A 20,017-nucleotide genomic window follows, 5' to 3' on the forward strand; every position below is an offset into this window, starting at 1 on the left:
CGAAGTATCACCCGTTAACATGTTGCTGTTGCGCACGCTCGAGAGATCTCTAAATCTAATATATAGGGCGCTTAAAATTGTTTTACTTCACGATCAGCTTTACCTAATTTTTGCGAAATGCGAAGACAGAAGAGCCACGAATGACGAATGATTTAACAAAAATTAGGTTTCGCGACTTGAGCAGTGAGGCAATTAGCTGTGTAATTGTATGTGTCAGGTCAGGCAACGTTTGCTACACGTTGTATACGATACCTCTCTCGTGCACTCCGGCAGGGGTTGCAGCGTGGGTCAAGGCAACGTCTGGAAATGTCGCTTTTCATCCGTGGATTAGTGTTGTATCACGTCGTGACCCCCATTGTCCTTTCACTAAGTGGCGAAAGCCACGATACAGCCGCGCACTCGTGCGCGGCAGGTCTACAACGTGTGACAACAGACAAGATTAGTGCACTTCAATTGATTTCAAATTTTATAGACCTCAAAGCCTCTCCCGCTTTATATGATAAGATTGTGCGACAAAAAGAAAATAGCTGTTATTACAATAAAGAAATAGAACTAGAAGAGAAGAAGTGTTTACCTGAATAAATACCACACTCTCATAATATTTACAAACATTATACTTCAGGAGGTTCATAAGAATAACTGATAAGAGAAATGTTCATGTTATATTTACAGCGTATGAAAATCCAAATTTATTAACAAATGCAACAGAATATTCATGTTTTTAAATGACAGGCGGCTTCATCTACTATATTTAATTACAAAATTATCTTACATTAACAATTACACATTTGGTATCTGTAATCATACATGAAGTTACAAAAAACTGATCATATCATTGATTCTAAGCTTGTACGAAAGTTCAACTCACATCAAATTTATGACTAATTCAAAGAGCGAAACAGAACTTTAAATTCAGTAGGGTCCTAGTAGCTTATCTTCATGCAATTCGTGTTCAGATAATCAAGAAAAGCAGAGGAGATGAAGGCAGATAATGTTTACTCGTTGATCAAATAGTTGTTTCAAATATGGTAGAAATTATGATTGATGTTTCAAATAGAGGAAGTAATATTAGTGATATGTACATGGTTGATTGGCTAATCCACAATCTATTCTGATCGGATAGCTGACTGGTTGACGAAGTTGGAGTGGGCAAACGAGGGTTTCATTTCTGCGGTTGCAGAGTAGGAGGAGAAGAAATCTGCTGCAAATTCTATCACATCACTTGGCTTTCTCATCAACAGGAACTGAAAGTGAACCTCAGTTTAGATAACAATCTCAATTAGATAAGAAACATATTAGAATTACTCATTAAAAGGTAATTTGGAAGCAGTTATTGCAGATTTCTACCGTTTTAAAAACCTTTTTTGTCATCTACAGCTTTTAGTTGTTGAGACACTAATACACCAATAATCTTAAGGATAGTGACTGTAACTTGTAAGTTTGGTTCTAATAAAATAAATCAACAGAGCTTTTAGTTTTTGGTTCGTTTACTTAACATCCGGTTTCCTTCCTACCCAGTACCTGTAAAAAATCTCCGAGGATGGCCTTGAGCTCAGGATGTCTCTTCATGTAGTTAACATGGTCCTCCTTCAACTCCTCCTTTCTGTCCAGAAAGTGTGACAACATCTCAATATCATCCTCCCAGTGCAGCTTTCCTTTTCCGAAATCAGGGAATACCCAATCAGCGTCTAGTGAAAGAGAGGGGGTTACAACTAATCGATGTAATCTCATTTCATCCTGACTCATAATTTAGTTGACGTTTTGCAACTTTCCAAAAAGTTCGAAAATCTTGGATCTGGTTTTTGACGATTTTTTAAAGGGCTGTACATTTTAGGGCGGTCAAGATCTTATTAAAATTTACCTTAATTAGATGCTGCAACCATCTTAAATATTAGGTAACATGGTAAGCGAAGGATAAATCTATTTCGTGGTCTCAACTTAGTAAGGATGTAGGATTCCTTACCTTCGTCTTTCATGAAGTTCTCTGGGATATCTTTAATCTTCATGTACACTGGTGACCCGACTTGAGCGCGGGTATACATGTGGCTGAAATGGAAGGTTGAAAATCTTGGGAAATATTCGTATAACAGTTTTACAGTTGTATGAGCTCATACATTGGTGCAGATATACGCAATAATACATTGAGCGGGAACACAGATTTTCGAGCAAATAGGGCCCATATACCTTAAATTGGGGCCGTGCATGGTGGGCGGAATTTAATTTGGGCGGACATTACGTGGACGATGAGCCCTCTAGCGCTCGCCGCTCACGTAATTTTCGACCAAATAAAGTCAGATAAGGTGCATTATATTAAGTTTTAGGAAATGCACCGGACCGAATTTCATTTAATATTTCCGTACGCCATAGTTGGTTTTAATCACTAACAAATAGATTAAAAAATATATAAACAAGTTAAACTGATACTATTAATTAATTTGGATTGTGGAAATTTTAATACTAAAGTAAACAAATTAAACAGGCAAGCATCAATAGTGCAAGGTTGGAGATTTCTAGAATTGAGAAAAATAACAAAATAACCGCGTTGATGTTTAGCATGATGAGGTGGTTGATTTGAGGTTGGTGGTTTAAGTCAGTGCTCCACCAATGGTGGAGCACTGACTTAAATTGAGTCGTGTTTAGTTGACTAAACTCTAAACTACTTTCACGTGTGAAAATAACGAGTATCTTGTTCTTGGCAGATGTGCATTGGAGCAAGTAAGTAAGTCAAGTAGTCAATTAAAGTAGTTTTAATCAAATCACATACAGAACGGTCAATCTCCCGCGTATTATTTCGGTTTTGGTAAATTGTAGTGATATGGTTGGACAGAGGCTTGGGTGTCGAGCTGCAAGCCAAGGCCAGGGCAGGTATTACAAATTAAAAATATAATTTACCCGTCAGAGAGGAAGTATATTTTCCAGGTGGTTGGATTCTCGTCCTTATTATCCACACATCGCTCAATTCCAATGGTTTCCAGAGTAACGTTCTGTAACAACACTGAGTGGGACTCTATAGGGGACTGTGGGGGTTTAAGAGTGTTAGAACTTAGAGTGGAAGTCTTCAGATGTGTAAATGTAATAGTGGTTATCAAGGCTGAATTAGAATGGAAAATATTACAGTGATATCTTCAGTGGGATTAGTCTTATAGGAATAATGATAAACTAGTATCCATGCAGCAGTGATTATTTAGCTAGAACTTACAATATTTTAGACAATCGTAAAAATAGTGCAAAATGCTCCACTACGAGTGGGAGCATTACGTAATTTATTCAAAAAGTGCAGGTTGGTAATTCTCAATGCTAATGATCGATTTAAGTTCGCCAGTCTGCGCGTTTCGTATGTAACGTAATTCTGATGCCTCTCACACTTGATGACTGGTGTCATTGTATCTTTGTTCCACAGTGTTTTGTCTGGTATAAAGAATGAACACCCTCAGAGCCCCACTCTATATAGGAGCCGTTCCTTGGGTTTCACTCACAGGTACATTAACAATAGCACACTGTATAGTCTATGTTTATGCATGTTCACCAACATTGTTGCGTTACTTCAGGCAACAATCTGAGGTCTAATTCACTCTAATTGTAAGGGTGCTGGAGAAGGCCCAAAAAGAGGCCTCGTAGACTTCTGGGAACAATGGTATACTAGGGGTAACAGTATACCAATCTTGTTAATCATACTAGCCGCGACGACAGGTCAATTAGAAGTCAATTAGAGGTTCATTTCTACCTCTGTTCATGGTAGTATCAGCTGTTCATGTTATTATAGTCGATTGTATTGATAGTTCGGCAAAAACTTTCGTATTGATTTATCAATATTAAGTTGCCATTAACAAGGATATTGTTGATTTTAGTTTTAAAATCTGTGTATTTATCATGCAAAATGAGTTACGTAGCGGTTAATCTAAACTTGAAAATAATTGTGTGGTAGTTTAAAGAAGATTACTCACGTAGCTGACATTAGCAAGGGCATTATCCGTGGAGAAGACGTTAAAGCTCATACGACTATGTACTCCGAGTATAATACTCAATCTCTGTAGGACCAAGTTAGCACCTGGGAGGGAAGTTCATTGTAAATATAAAAACTTGCTATTGGGCGGTCAGTGTTAAACCGCTGATTATTTGAAAAAACAAGCCTTGATTGAGTGGCGGCGCTGTGATTGACGCGGTGTCACATATATCAAGACGGCATCAGTTTACAATGGACCAATGACCATGGTTGAATGTAACAACGTATACTCTGGGAAGGCGAGAGTCGAAAGATTGAACAGTCAGACTAACCTTCAGATATAAACCTTGCCATCTCGTCTTTAGTAAACTCCTCGGTGGTGACCGTTTCAGTGCCACCCTCCGTCGTGGTGAGAACCAGCTGGTATCCGTCATCAGTCTGGCTCAACACGGACCTCTTGGTAAGAGGGTTACCTGGGATCTGGGGGGAAGAGTCACGTGATGTAGGGTAATAGTCATTAATTATAAATAACGCATAATCTGTATACGTATATTAATATATTAATATATTGATTCCAGAAAATATTTCAATGGTTGTGAGAAAATTAAACGCCTGGTTAAGTGAGGAAAGTTTACGGTTGTTGCAATTTCTTTCCAAAATTTCTGACTCCTGCACTGTTCTCAGGTAAAACGGAATCAAATTGAAATATATTGAACTATTAAGGTGGAATTCAAGGGTCAAATAGTGCGGAGCTGTGTCTGGCTTCTTGGATTCTGCCCTATTTTTATATCGAGATATGATTCGACGACATCTTTAAAAACTCTGCAACTATTACTTCCCAGTCAGTTTTATAACTAATCAAAATATAAATTTGATTTTATTAAACGATTTACAGTGATCGCAGGGTACTTGAGACACTGTCGCAGGTTGCCATAAATTGTATATTACAGACTAACTGCTAAACTACCCTGCTTATTTGGTGCTGACAAGAATGCCAATAAATCAATCACAAGGTTTTAAAGAGTTTCACTACAAACTATCGTATCAAATATATGTTCGTATCAAATTCTACGTTGAGATATCGTTCATTTAAAATTTAGTAATTATAGGCCTCAATTTCTAGCAAACGACCCCTAAACTATGGTTAAATACATCAAATAAGAATCTTATAATAATTGAATGGGAGGTTTTTGTCAAGTTACTTCCCATATCATTATCAGTGTTTAAACGATATAATAAAATAATAAACATTTCCTTTGCGAGACAGTAATGACAATTACGATTAACACGGTTGAGACGTCTTAACCACATGAAGTAAAATATTGGGAATGCTAAGCTACACTTCCTGTGGCATTGCATGTAAAATTAATAAATGGTCTCTGGCTAAAACCCTCTTGCCAGTGAGCCAAGTATTGATTTATAAAGTGCAGTATTTATTATTTAGTGGTGGTAAGATAAACGTTATTTACTCGACGATTATAGTTTAAAAGTCAAGATGTATCACTCATTTTTTTGTATTTCAACTGGTTAACTGGTATTCTAGTGTTGCAAAGTATGTCTGAAAATAGGGCTTCTTCTGCCCCCTAATGATTTTTATCGTAGGATTTCCCCTTTTTTCCTCTTCAAAAAGCTCCTCAAAACCTTGTTTGTCATGTCACAACACAAATTGCTGAATAGTTTACACTTACAGTATATAATAACATATTTTAGCAGTAGATAATATCCTATTTAAGCATCCGAAACTTTATTTTATTACCAATGAAGTCCAAGTTTTACTTGACTTTGGATCCGTAAATCTTAAATTACGTTACTTTGGATTGACGGTATTGGCAGTGTATAAATACTGCTGTTTATTTAATTTCATCTTTCACAGTTGTACAATGTAGAGCAATGGCTTAAAATACGCGACAATATCAAGGCTACCGCTGAGACTAAGACTTGATCCTGTGTGGCGTTTTTTCTAATAGAAAAGTGCGATAGAAACGCGCAATGGTATCTATTACATCAATCCAGCCGTGCATCATTCCTTATTCAGTCAGTTGGTTGTAGGGCCGAATAAGGAGCGTTTTTTTCATCAAATTTTCATTGCTTCTAGAGCGGTGGAGGGATGTATGCCTGGTCATTAGTCAAATTGATTTTTATATGAATCAGTCATAATGTAACGATCCAATAAATTAATATTCAGAGAAAGACATAACAGCAGTATTCGTGAGAATTTGATGCAGTGATTTAAATCGTGATCAAGTTCATTTTAATACGTGACCAATTGACACAGGTACGGGGAAAGCTGGAAATGAAAATACAATAGATTTTATGAAACTAACAGACGAATCAGTCCGACACACATGTTCTTCATATTTCGAATGTCTCGTCATAAATTAACATAAATTAGTCGCTGAATAGCGCCTAGACTCCAACTCAACAATTATTCTCCAACGTGTAATTTGTCGCGACTTCAACCCTTCTTTTATGGCTTTTGAGCGTCAGCCCAAACCCCAGCTCGCTGCTTTAGTAACGTGCTAGTCTCTGTGATCAAAGTTCAAACTGCACCTATCATACCCTCCCTAACTTGGCCGTGTTTAATGTCGCTATACTCGAAAATTACCACATTTTGTAAAGCTAACTGCTTAAAAAAACCTACTATAAGTTAAGCTGCTTAAATCGGATTCCAGCTCTATTAATTAAACGACAATTAAGCACAATAACGTAATATAACATGTAAATTGCCGTTTAATAAAGAATAATTACACGAGCTGCATACACTATTCTGCCAGTTACGTTTCCTCACCTCTTCCGTCCACAGCTATTGCTAGTAAATTTAGTAAATTTTAGCTAATCGTACTTTTTGTTATAGATCTGTTCTGACATGTTAGCACAACATTCTTAACCAAATTGATCGAAAATTATGCTTTTTAATTCCATTATTTAGTAGATGTAATTCTAATAGTAAGACCGACGTCGATAACTTAGTCGTTTTCATTCTATTCTTTGTAGTTTGTTGTGTTCCCAATTGCGGCAAATGCCCTTAGTTTTACCATTTTCTAGTAGTTTTAATTCTGGTTTACAACCTGCCATACGTCATATCTAGAAAGCTAGAAAAGCTAAGGAAGGTTGTAGAAGCTAAGGAAGGTTGTGAAGTGGCCAGTGCAAATTAGTATAAAGTACCTGATATCATATATCTCTCTCTCCCGATACCAAGGCGTCAAACAGAGAGCGCTAATTAGAACCAATCGAGAACTGCACAGAGTTAGAATGCTAGAGAATAGTATGCATTACAGTTCATGTCACTTTCTCAGTACTGCGACCAATAGGCACCAATTGGCACAATATTGACAACCTCCATATCTTTATTCATCTTTACCTTCATCAAAATTTCCATTAAAGTACAGTGCAAGTGTATTTTGTAATAGCAACACCCATTTAACAATTAAATGACAGTCAGTTGTGATCAGTAAACCCTGGTCCCTCATCAATAACCCTGTGTCTGTAGATATGAAGCTGAGTGGAAGATAGTAGGAACTAAGGAGTTGACTACAGGTGTTCATGAGTATGCCAGGTGCTCCTTACCTACCAGCCAGCTCTGATCCTGGCTCCTCCTGCTTTTGTCATTAATTTTACCCGGCGTCATTCTAGCGCAGTGAAATTAGCTCCGTTTTCACTGATCTGCAGTATGTAGTATGTAGTTTCAATTTATTACGATTTACGCAGTCCCAACGCCACTTTCGTGTTATTATATCGTCCAGCTGGATTTCGCCGGAGAAACTATAAACAACTTTAGGCTTTAACACCGTTTGTTACTTTAATTGACGTTCGAGCAGCCCGTTTATTGTGCACATCATTTCTAATGGTCATATTAACAGCTCATTCCTCTAGCCCAGTGACCATACCTTTGTGCCCGGGGGTCTTAGTCCCTAATGTAGGATCAGTCCTTGTCCCTGGTGGTCCCTAATGATCACGTCAACATTCCTTAATCAGCTGTCAGGCGTACCCTTAATGATCACGTCAACATTCCTTAATCAGCTGTCAGGCGTACCCTTGTTCTTTTTGTTGTGTGTTTGGACTCACGGGGAGTTGGGTTTTAAACCCAGGCTGGTGAACTGAAATCAACTCAAGATCTGGAGTCTAATATGAGATTCCAATGTTGCAACTTAGATAGTTAGTGCATTAGAGCACGACCAGGGGGCTTAAATAAAAACGTAACTCAATAACTGGATTCCAGGACCGTGATGCAATTCCTATAATTTCACTGAGTTTCAGCTTCATTTCCACGGTCGCAATTTTACCTCAGAATTCTTTCACTTTGGAATCGCCGTTTGCTAAAAGTTTTCGGAAATTGCTCGTTTGTACTTTAAATTCCACTTTTCGTTTAGCGATAGCGTTTGTTCGTTTAACATCATTGTAAATTTGCTAACCATTACACGGTGTCCGGTTGAATAACAATTTATAATAAACTCCAGAATAAAGGTTAGAGTAAAATTCACCATGCGGACGTAAAACACTGGTCAGCGAGGAGCCCAAGTTAGTGCTGACAGCTGCTGACTGATTCGTTGTCTGGTAATAATAATAATACTGTGCTCTACAACAACAATAAGTTCAGTATTGCTACTGATAATTATATTAACCCTGGTATCCCAACTTCTCACATGAACAAAAATCGATCAGTCGTCTAGTCTAAGTAGGGGGTCCTAGAGTGACACAATTTGTCAGTATTAGTATCTTTCAGTAGTTGTCGGTAGTGCTAGTAGTCAGTAATGGTGGGTATTTGTCAGTATTTGTCAGTATTGGTCAGTAGTGGTCAGTATCTACTTGTAGTGGTCTTAGTGCTGTCTCAAAATCTCAACTGTTAGTTTTGATTAACTGTACTACGGAATTCTAGGAATCCCAGACCATTACAATACCATGTGACGTTAACAATTTATCAGATTTCTGTACTTAGTTTCCGAACCCGACTGACCATTGACAGAAATAAAAGAGGCTGACACAGCCGTCTATTTGGTATGATAATATTTGTTTTACCTTGTTCTACCTTCACTATCTAAATTGTCTGGTCGTGTAAACGTACACGTGGTCAATGAAAGATAAACTATCCGCACCAAGCTACGCTTACTTCCTCTCCCGTCATACTACATATAATATTAGGATAATTGTGAGAGTTGGGTTGTAACTGACACGGCTGGATTATTGAAATTAGTAATTTGTATCCGAAGACAAGCTGAATGTTGACTAAAAAAATAATAATCAAGAAAATTAGGTTTTTGTGTTGGGTTTTGCGTGACTGGTGAGGGTGTCTTGTAGCTGTGTCTGTGAGGATATAGCCAGGATCACATCTGGTACTGATGATATTCATCTTCTAGACTGCTTAACTAGGTGGTCACATCATTGATCTTGTTTTAATGAATAATGGATTGTTTAGCTGTACTGTATTTGGTATTCATTTCCATTATTCTGTATTTCTTAGAATTTGTACTCGGTCATATTACACGCATCACATATGAGAGTTGAATAGTTCACTTTGTAGTTTCTTTGTAATTATGCAGGATTTTCACGGCGGGTAATTTATAGTCAACATAATATCTGTACCTACTGCATTAGTGTCTTGAAAAGTTGTTGTTAGATTGTGTTTCTTAATTTAAAATATCTGGTGAAAACAAGATTACAACAAAACAAACAAGCAGGACAAACAAAACCAACAAACATTCTTTTTCGTTGACATAATTCGTGTTGCGTTGTGTTCCAAACTCTCAACTTAGGAGTCAGTAAGCTGAGAGTTAGTTCCCACCAGGAATTGGTATCAACGATTCCATTGCTGTTAGCTGTATAGGTAACCACTCTTTTCCGCTGTATGTGGAACTGTCGATTGAGATGGTGAGCTCTCCAACCTCCTGAAAACTGTTTTACATTTACACCAGTGAATCGAAGTGAAACGTTAAATGATTTTCATTGGTGGTTGGTTAGTATGTAGATACAAATTTTTTCTGTTCCTCAAAGAGGAGCCGTCAGAAAAGGCGTGGGAAAGGCCTGCGCTGTTCATCAGGATCCAGACATGAAATTGAGTTTTTGTGAGTGTTCAAGTGACGTAGCTCTAATTACAGCAGCCTATTTTCTACACTCGTACTAGAAGAGTGAGGAAAACTAAGAGCAGGTGATAATACGATGAAATAATGTGACGACGTTAAAAATATCTACATATCCTAGTAGTATTATGTTTCGTAGGGCACCCGAGGGCGGTGAAGGGTCCCCAAATACGTCTAATATCACTTAGTTAAATATAACGATATTTCTCGGAGTAATTTATGGTCCTTTAACATAACCTTTCCGTGCCCAGTATAGCGCACTGCCTGCTGTGTTCTGGTATAAGTTTTAGTGGTGGTGAATATTATTCTTGATTAAGTCGGCACTTTTCCAGGTATTGTTTGATTGTATTTGAGTCTGTGAACAACAATGCTAGACGCTACTCTTTGTCATTGTTCTTCAGTTACCATTTCCATGTACTGTATACAATGTTTCCTTTGTATTGACTCTAGACCCTTTGTCCGGATGAGACGGCGAGTTTTTTATTTTACAAATATTCGAGATGCGAGGAATTCTTTTGAGAGCTTTTATTTTAGAAGATATTTCAGTTTTTTAATTAGAATCTACGTCATCTCCCTCACGGTAGTCAAGTCAATTATCTGCGCGGTTTTTCAAAGACGTCTGCAGAAATGAACAGAATCACATGAGATTGTAGCGGTGAACTGTTCGAAACTGTACCGGTAGTGACTTTATTATACGCTTTAATAGAGCACGGTTCACTGGATTACAGTCGTTAGCGTGCCTACTTCTACTCACAGCTGTTGCCAAGGGCAATCATTTGCACAGTGAGGAGGCTTTTTATTTCGTTTTGTGTTTCTCGGTCTTCGGTTTAAGTCATTAAAATCTGTGATTATCAGTTACCTAGTTTTTCAAATTGTTGCCAGCTTTATTCGGACTTTGAAATCGGAGCTGCAACTTATCTATTACCTGAGTTTCATAAAAATTATAGATTGAATAACGTCATTTTGGTATTTTACAGTTCAGTTTTCGCTTTTTGGTGTATTTGATTTCGATGTACTCAACTTTACTGATGATGTTTCGATATTTAACATTAATTTTGCTTGAAACGTTGGATAAAAGGAATGCCGTACTTCTAAGTTTAGTCAAAGGAGTGTGAATAGAAAACAAAAACAGTTCATATGAAAATGTGTGAAAAGTCCAAATAGTAAAATCTTCTGGAGGAGACCGAATCTCAATAATATCTGGAAAATACACTAATGTTTAAATTAAAAATAAAAAACAGCACATTAGGATCGTTTATTCATAAGTGTTTCATATCATACATGTTTAAAACTAAGGTATGAGTAAACTCAAATTCACTGATCGCAGAGAGAGAGTTTACATTTTACAAGTCACTACTTCACTACTATAAAATATAGCTAGTTTCGTGCACCCAACATAAATCTTATCTGGATCTAAAACAAAATAAACTGTTATCAGCCAATTTAAAGCTCAGTAAACAGTTCAGGAGCTGAATTATTGTCCGAAATACAGTTCAAGAAAACATCGCTGGACAATTTTAAGAATTTGTGGGTTTTAGAGTCAGGTCCCTAGCACACATCGTGTGTCTCTTTTCCGAGTGAGATAGAGCTGGCACCACCAGGAGGTGAAGTTACCAGGATATTCCTCGTCTTCCTCTTAGGAGTGTCCACTACACGGTCCTCAGACTTTACCACCACCACCTCCCTGACCTTCCTGGCGGGTCTCGCAACATCCTGTCCGTACCCACCAAACAGATCTAGACTAACTCTGCCGCCAGGTGGAGCCAGCACTCTGAGGGATTGGGAGGTGTTGTTCTCTTCACTGTTACCACCGCCGGGGGGAGCTAGCACTTTGGTGAAGGACACTGGCGAGTCTGAGTAGTATCCAGTGCGGTCTAGTTGAGACATGGTTTCAGGAGTTGTTAACGGTAAAGTGAGATGGAAACAGATTGTTCAAATAGCGAGAACTGATGGGTCAGGGGTTGGTGAAATGTCTTTTATAGTCATCGTGAGTATCACAGATAGCAGGGTGATATTGATAAGATGTGATTCAACCATCTCGCATGTCAGACTGTCTTATCAGTAGTAACATCTGAAACCACTAACTCAGATGCTAAGAAACGAGAGTATCTTTAGAGATAAACCCACGTCTTTTGTACTGAACACAGTTTTAATGTCACCTCATCAAGATGAAGTCTCTCTAATTACACAAGACTTTCTAGATTGAGTAAAACAGCCATTTACGGGACTATTAGAGCCTCCTCCTACGCAAAACTGCCGCACTTCTCAACAATCCAATACCTCTGAACCCCTAAATCTACACAAATACACCACCGGCGTTAACGCCGCGTTAAAACCCCACTTTATACACAAACACAAACACAGTCAGATAGTTACTGAAGATGGATCACCAACCCACGGATAACATGACACTGTAAACACACGGGGAGGTTCAGTACCAGGATACCTGCCGGATGATGGACTATGGTAGTTGAGGTGAACCTCCTCTCCTCACCCCTCCCTCTATCTGCATACTCTGCTGAGAGTGAGGGTTTAGTGAGCTCCTGGACTGACAGCACACAACTCATCATGATGGGGAGGAAGGGGAGGAGGTTGAGGAGGATGAAGACGGAGGTGAAGATGAGGAGGTAGTGGTGAGGGGGTATGTCCATGCCAGATCACGAGATCTAGAGTAGGTGTAGGTGTTCATGGTGCAGTAAGGGAGGGCGGCGATGAGGAGGAGGAGGGTGGTGTAGAGTAAGATAGGGGTCATGGTGTAACGTTTCCTGCCTGGAGAGAAGGGGGAGAGAAGGGAGATTGTGCGACTGATACTGAGAAACTGCCAACAGGAACACACTGAGTCTAGCAGATATAAAGAAGAAGACCCCCCACAGTTAACATATATACTGGGTAGGAGAGGACTAGAGGGGCCCGGTGTAGGAAGTGGGACAAACCCGGCCAGAACATCAGGAACACCGATACCAGGTCAACTGAGACAATGCTGAGGTAGAGGATGTTGGAGGTGGTTCTCTTCCGAGAGGTGAAGTAGCCCAGAGCTAGGATGTTTCCTAGAGTTCCAAGAGTGAAGCACGTGATTAGAATCAACCCAATACCCACATCAACATCATTGCTGGTCGGGGGTGTGGTGGAACTGGTGGTGGGAAGTGTAGAAACTCATTGAGTAGTCAGGCCAGATGAAGATGGTATACTGATATGGTATAACTTGATCTTTTGTGGAAGGTGGACGAAAGTGAACGGCTTGAGACATTATTTGATGATTGTGTATTGTTTGAAGTGAAACAATACATAGCAGGAAATTGATATATGATCATAAGTAAGGCCAAGAATAAGGTTTCTTGTCAATTACCCCCAATACTTATCTTTTTATTTAGCAGGGGATTACATGTTTGTCGCTGCGAAGAGTCATTCATATTCGAACTTGGATACAAGAGTATATAATGTATAATATTGTGTATTTGCATAGTGGACGGGCGTTCAGCTTAAATATTCATCATACGTTATGTCGTCAATAAAATAATTATTATAATTATACCAATATTATGGTCATCAATTCTTGTTTGTCATCATGGACAAAAGCTTAAATGTAACGAAAACTATACTATAATTAATGAAAGCTGTATACTGATTTACTAGTATTCAGTGCCGTCACCAACTCAATACATAGAGCTTTGAATTATTCTGTTATGACGTTAACGAATACCATAAAATGAATCAATTCATATAATTTATAAAATAAATATACCCAAGAGTTTAATTGTCAACAGACGTATTCCAGAAGATTATAATGTACAGAAGGGAACTACACGGTACCTACAGTACCCAGTACCTGGTACCATAGTTCGCACTCTGGTATGACAATATGTGCGCGACCAGTAACCATCATTGATCAGTTTTCTAGTTTATATTGGATGTTGAACTGATGTGCATCTCTCCCAAATTCCTCAACCGTTTTGTTGTCATTTGTTTCATTTCCACAAGACATTCGATTGCGAGACTCGAGGCATATTTTTGGAAATTAACAAAAGTATTACATGTTAAATTAGTGGCACTTACTGCACTTTTTGGAACAATGGATTTTGCTAATTACAGTCAGCAATTTTACTAAAAAACAAAGCACCCAAATTGACAGTGACGATCATGTTTGTCTGATGCTGCTGCCAGAAAGATGAGGCCATAAATCCCTGCCTGAATGGACATAATACCGTGATCTTATTAGTGAAACGATTTACTGGAGTATGTAGGTAATATCTATCCTTCTTTACTGAGCTCGAACTTTCACGCTTGTTGCACACTCGGTCATATCATACGATAATTTGCTGCTTTGATCTTGGGTTTGTGTTGTTCATTTTCAGATAAACAAAGTTCTGTTGCCGCAAAAATGAATAAACGTTGTGAATGGCCTCCAAAGTTTGTCACTTGATTTCATGTAATTACACTTGAGCTATTTACTAGGCTTTCTAACTCTGTAGCTGTATTGTGACCTTGAGTTTTTAAAAATACCATGATAGACAAAATGATCCTTAAGGTAGAAACCTGGGTTTGCCTTGAAATACATTCCCACAGCCAGACAGCATATCCTACCACGCGTTACAAGAGTACACAAGACACGCTATACTGCCGTGTGATTATCTTTATCATACATGTCATGTACATGTAGTGTATTATGATTGTGTTGTCTGGTTCTGGTGATAATCGCCTTGCAATTAATTCTCTTGGTATTATTACTGACCGGAGCGCGTGAGTTAAATGGAGTAGAGGGGCACTTGTGATGACCTTATTTGGATGTGTTAACGTTTCTTTTGAAGACGAATAGTAGTAGTAAATGAAATCGTTTTATATCCTTGCTTCACAGGCCTTTCTCATGATAACCAAATACTGTTGCTACGATTACACGTGTATCATTATGATTATTATATCTTCTGTACTATTTGAACAAGGTTTCAAATCAAATTGAATTGACTATAAAAATGATGAGTTAGCTGTATGGCTTATGCTAATTACTTAATTAAGTCCAAAGTGTAGCACGTTGTGGTATTTAATTTTTCTTCTTCTTCTTTATTATGGTCACCCGTTTCTTGCTTGTCTATTTCTTGGCAATTCTGTAGAGGTCACATTGGCTCAATACCTCAGATTTAACTTTAACCGTGTGACTTATTAATGTTAAGGCTTTGCTTTTATTCCAGAACTTTTCTGAAAGGTTCTCTTCAGACGAACAGTGTTATTTATTGCATTTAAATTATAAAAATAGGTGTTAATTTTTGTCGAATTTTTGACGCGTTGATAACTACTAAACAGCTGCGGCTGGCTGATTCTCTATCTCTCACGAAATTGACGTTTGCTTTACATCATTATATGGTAGCTTACCAGAATTCCCCCTTGATTCACTTCCAACACGTCTTAAACGGAAGCTAATAATTCTATATTTGACGCAATTGGTATCTGGTCATGGTCCACCACTAAACTTTACCCATACTAAATATCTTATAAATTTTTGTAGTTTATTTTATTTACCTTTATATCTTACAACCTTTATATCTTATAACATCTCCCAAACTTGTAGTATCCTATAATTTCTTTTATCTTGATAATCTTCCAATCTGTAGTATCCTATAACTTCGCTTTTTTCTTATAAACATCTCCAAACTTGTAGTATGCGAATGTTTGTTATCTGGTCCTGCTACTTAATACAGTCCGGTCAGCGTGTAATCTAGACAGATGGGGTCCTCCCTGGTCCAGAAACAGATCCCGGAATGTGTTTCACTGTTCCAGCTATAATTCCTCTCCATATCCACTCTGAGGACAACTTTATTCTCCTGGAGTCAACTAGCTGAGGTAGGTGTTTCTCAGTTCTATTTGCAGACGGTCGAACTTTTTATTAGTAAGTCCTCATTTCCTAACCCACATAGACGGTTATTATTCTCAGATCTAGCTATACCTCAGATCATGATCCCAACTCCTCCTACAGGCCAGTGGTGTACCACCAGTGTCGTACATTAACCACCATGTACTGAACGCCACCTCTTCTGCATTAACACCACAAAGTGGATAACACCTGCTAGAGAGACGTTCTGTCACACTGGGAATGAAACAAGTGGGGAAACTCAGAGTGGGAGGAGCTGCAACTCCTGATACCTGCTTGCAAACACCAAGTAAGTGTGGACACTACAAGGGTTTTCCTTCCAGTTTAGAGTTTGTTTGTGTCAGGAGAATTACTGTAGATTTAGTAGTTTCAATTTTTGTTTAGCTGTTATATATTTTGTCTTTAATTTAACAGTCTAGACTGTAGTACTTAAATTCAATAACCTGGTTTATATAGTCTTCCTGCAGAATGTAAAAATAATTGATATCTAGACTCTAGTCTTAAGAAACTGGGAAACCTTAGCCCTGAGAGACAGTTAATTATTCATTGAATTTGTCGGCAGTCGGATTAAGTGATTGTTGATGTTCTCCTAACATCGTATTTACCATATAGGGCAATAACCCAATGACTGGCACATCCCAACCAGTCTGCTGCAAAATAATTGCAACTGAGACTGACCAGCTCCATTTACTCTCAGATAAGTCGCTGTTAGTGGGTTTCTAGGAGCAGCTAAGTCAGATAACACTATAGCTATCGCCAACCTGTGCAACGTTTTAAAGATTCCTCAGGTACTGATTTCTGAGTAATGTGGACTGTAATGTATCTTAGTCTTAATATAAACCAACCTTTATTAACGGGTATAAATAAATTGGTAAATGTGCAATAATATGACCTCAGTTGAAGAACTTTAACAATTTTAGCTGTAAGTTAAAAGCTGTTGTTCCACGAATCTGTTCGGCTAACTTATTCCAGAGAAAATCACACATTTTAATTGAAAATATAATTTAACTTAGATTGGCCCAGAGCTGGATATTCCATTGTAGGACAATCCAAAATTACCGGATAACTCATTCCTAACAGATAACGTACGCGTCCACTTCTTGGATCTGGAGACTCAGAAGCCGTAACCCTTACTTCCTGAGAACAGTTCCATCTGACCAGCTACAAGCTGAAGCAATCGTGGAAATCATCAGACAAAGGTAACTGTTTTCTTTAAATTTCACTGAGTTAATTTTAGGGATGTTGTCTTTTTGAGATGTATTTTCATTTTAGCCTCGAAGACATGAATTCTGTTATGTTTGTTTATAAATGACTACCAAAACTCTTTAACTCACTATGACAGTTCGAATTGGAGTTACTTGGTATAATAGCCTCTGATTCCAAAACTACGAGGAGCGGGTTATTCAGCCATCCTCACCCCGCCTCAAGATCACCACCAAACCAAAGGAGTTCGTATGGCTTTCAATATACAAGTGCAGCATGGACTGGGCGCTGACCACCGTGTGCCGACAAGTAATGGATTTTTAGTTTTAACAAACGAAATATGTTTATTACTTATATTGTTATTGCTGATCTTCTAGTTTCTATGATCTCGTTGACATTATTAATGTAAAATATCCATTAAATTTCATAAAAACTTCAGGTTTTGTGGGCAAAATAAACGAAAGGAGCTATCAGGCATCGTCTAGTTTCCGATATGAACGAACTAAAGGAATTCTTCGGAGCATTAAATAGTCAGCTAGCTAAAGCTAGAGTATCCGAGCGAGTACAGACTAAGGAGAGATAGTACTGAAAAGTCGTACTTAGGATTAGACTCTTGGTCTTCAGATCAGAATCCTTCACTTTGTATCACGGTGATGTGTCAGAGTTCATAGGTGTGGGCGTCTACACAAGGTATTCAAAGGTTCATAGAACACTTAAAGACTAAAACTCAAACTAATTTTAAATAATATGTACGATAATATGAAGGAGAATTATTTTCTGAAGTGGTACGAAGAATACCGTGAAAGCACTGGTAAGGATTGGCAGGATACGATAGGAGACTCAAAACTAGACGATCATTTCGGCCATAAGCAGATGCAGTCCGGCGTTTGTCAGGGATGCTCGAGTACTTCAAATGCATGCAAGTTCAAACTAGCTCGTTGACATGTTACTTTCTGATCTGTTTGATGTACTAAAAGAGTTGAGTTTCACGAGTCTCACCGGAAATAAAGTGTCGTTTGGTAGCAATAATCAGTATGTAGGACGATATTATATCGTGGAATATGTAAACGGACAGTTTATCCACGTTGGAAACTACTCTGGCCAAAAACTCATGTACAACAACACATACCAGAACATACCCTCCATTTGCTCAGCACCATGTCGGGGTGGTCAGAGGCGCAAATCAACCTCACCCTGCTGTCACGAATGTGTGGACTGCGCTGCACACGAGCACAGCAACGGTACCACTACCATGTGCTACGATTGCGCGGACACGTACACCAATAACGAGGATCACACTGGTTGTGTAGCCGTCAAACACGACTTCATCGCCTTCACCTCCTCGTTTGCTGTTATCTATAATCCTGATTGCTGGGGGGCTGGTGGCCGTGGCGGGGATGTGGTTATCCTTTGTGGTGATAAATTTTTTACAAGTTATCGAAAAACCCGTGAAATTTTACACAAGATAACACAATCCCCGCCACGGCCACCAGCCCCCCAGCAATCAGGTTGTAGAGGATAACAGCAATCGAGGAGGTGAAGGTGATGAAGTCGGCTGGGACGCTACACACCAGTGTGATCCTCGTTATTGGTGGTAGTGTCCGCGCAAATCGTAGCACCATGGTAGTGGTTCGGTTGCTGTGATGTGTGCAGCGCAGTCCACACATCGTGACTAGCAGGGTGAGGTTGATTTGGCGCCTCTGACCACCCGTCAGGGTGTGCTGAGCTTTAATGTTGGGTAGGTTCTGGTATGTGTGGTTGTTACATGAGTTTTTGGCACCAGAGTAGTTTCCAACGTGGTTAAACTGTCGTTTACATATTCCACGATTATTATATCGGCTACATACGTGATGATTGCTACCAATCGCACACTTTTCCGGTGGAGACTCGTGAAACTCAACTCTTTTTGGACAATCAATATACATGTCAGAAGTTACAGTGTCAAACGAGCTGTGGATCTTGTCTTGCATTGAGGGTACTCGTGCAGTCCCTGACCTAAAACGCGAGGACTGCTTTGCTGTAGTGGTCGAAGGATCGTCTTGTTGTTGAGTCTACTATCGTATCCTGCCAATCCTGACCAGTGCTTGCACGGTATTTTCGTTCCACTTCAGAAATATTTCTCTTCATATTATCGTACATAGTGTTATTAATTAGTTGAGTTTACAGGTCTGTAGTGTTCTTTGAACCTTGTAATATCTTGCTTAGAGCCCACAAACCGATGAACCTCCTGAACACATCCCTGTGATACAAAGTGAAGGTTTCCTGATCTGAAGACCAAGAGTCTGATCCTATGTACGTGACTTTCAGTACTTTCTCTCTTAGTCTGTCTCGCTCGGTAACTTCTAGCTTAGCTAGCTGGTCTTTTAATGCTCCGAAGAATTCTTTAGTTCGTTCTATATCGGAAAATAGCACGAGGACTTGATAGCTCCGTTTGTTTATTTGCCCAAAACTGAGTTGTTATGAAATTTAATGGAATATTTTCTACATTAATAATGTCAAACGAGATCATAGAACTAGAAGATCAGCAATATCAATATAAGTGAAATATACATATTTCGTTTGTGAAACTAAAAATCCATACCTTGTCGGCTATGTCTGAGGCCAGTCTTGGCTGGCAGCTTGTATTGGAATGCGATACAGAACTCCTTTTGTTTGGTGGTGATCTTGGAGGCGTGGGTGAGGATGGCTGATAACCCGGCTCCTCCGTAGTTTGAATCAGATGCTATTATACCAATGTAACTCCAATTCGAACTGTCATAGTGAGTTAAAGAGTTTTGGTAGTCATTTATAAACATACATTACCGAATTCATGTCTTCGGAGGCTAAAATGAAAAATACATCTCAAAAAACATACATCCCTAAAATTAACTCAGTTGAAATTTAAAGAAACAGTTACTTTGTCTGATGATTTCCACGATTGCTTCAGCTTGTAGTGGT

At 38.7% G+C, this 20,017-nt stretch overlaps 2 protein-coding genes across 2 annotated transcripts in view; one reads left to right on the forward strand and one right to left on the reverse strand.

The window, feature by feature from the left end:
* The window catches only part of LOC134813468 (ciliogenesis-associated TTC17-interacting protein-like), a 98,227-nt gene that overhangs the window by 61,468 nt on the left and 16,742 nt on the right, over positions 1-20,017 (forward strand). The gene's annotated exons all lie outside the window — the stretch shown is intronic.
* Positions 531-11,904, reverse strand: LOC134823044 (ciliogenesis-associated TTC17-interacting protein-like). The gene is made up of 7 exons (XM_063834395.1): positions 11,632-11,904; positions 4,276-4,423; positions 3,945-4,048; positions 2,893-3,017; positions 1,964-2,046; positions 1,522-1,688; positions 531-1,244 (listed from the first exon to the last, which is right to left on the reverse strand). The coding sequence occupies exons 1-7, from the start codon at positions 11,902-11,904 to the stop codon at positions 1,107-1,109; spliced, it is 1,038 nt and encodes a 345-aa protein (XP_063690465.1). The 3' UTR covers positions 531-1,106.

This window comes from Bolinopsis microptera, chromosome 1 (assembly GCF_026151205.1).
Source record: "Bolinopsis microptera isolate Bmic1 chromosome 1, MBARI_Bmic_1.0, whole genome shotgun sequence".
NCBI classification, from domain to species: Eukaryota; Metazoa; Ctenophora; class Tentaculata; order Lobata; family Bolinopsidae; genus Bolinopsis; species Bolinopsis microptera.

What these genes read in the sequence shown, in the direction of transcription:
- LOC134823044 (XM_063834395.1), bottom strand. Translation starts at nt 11,904, where the DNA reads ATGTCTCAACTAGACCGCACTGGATACTACTCAGACTCGCCAGTGTCC. An exon ending in CCCTTGCTAATGTCAGCTAC is followed by an intron (nt 3,018 to 3,944) that starts GTGAGTAATCTT and finishes AAACCCCCACAG; the next exon opens with TCCCCTATAGAGTCCCACTC. An exon ending in TCCTCGGAGATTTTTTACAG is followed by an intron (nt 1,245 to 1,521) that starts GTACTGGGTAGG and finishes GTTCACTTTCAG; the next exon opens with TTCCTGTTGATGAGAAAGCC.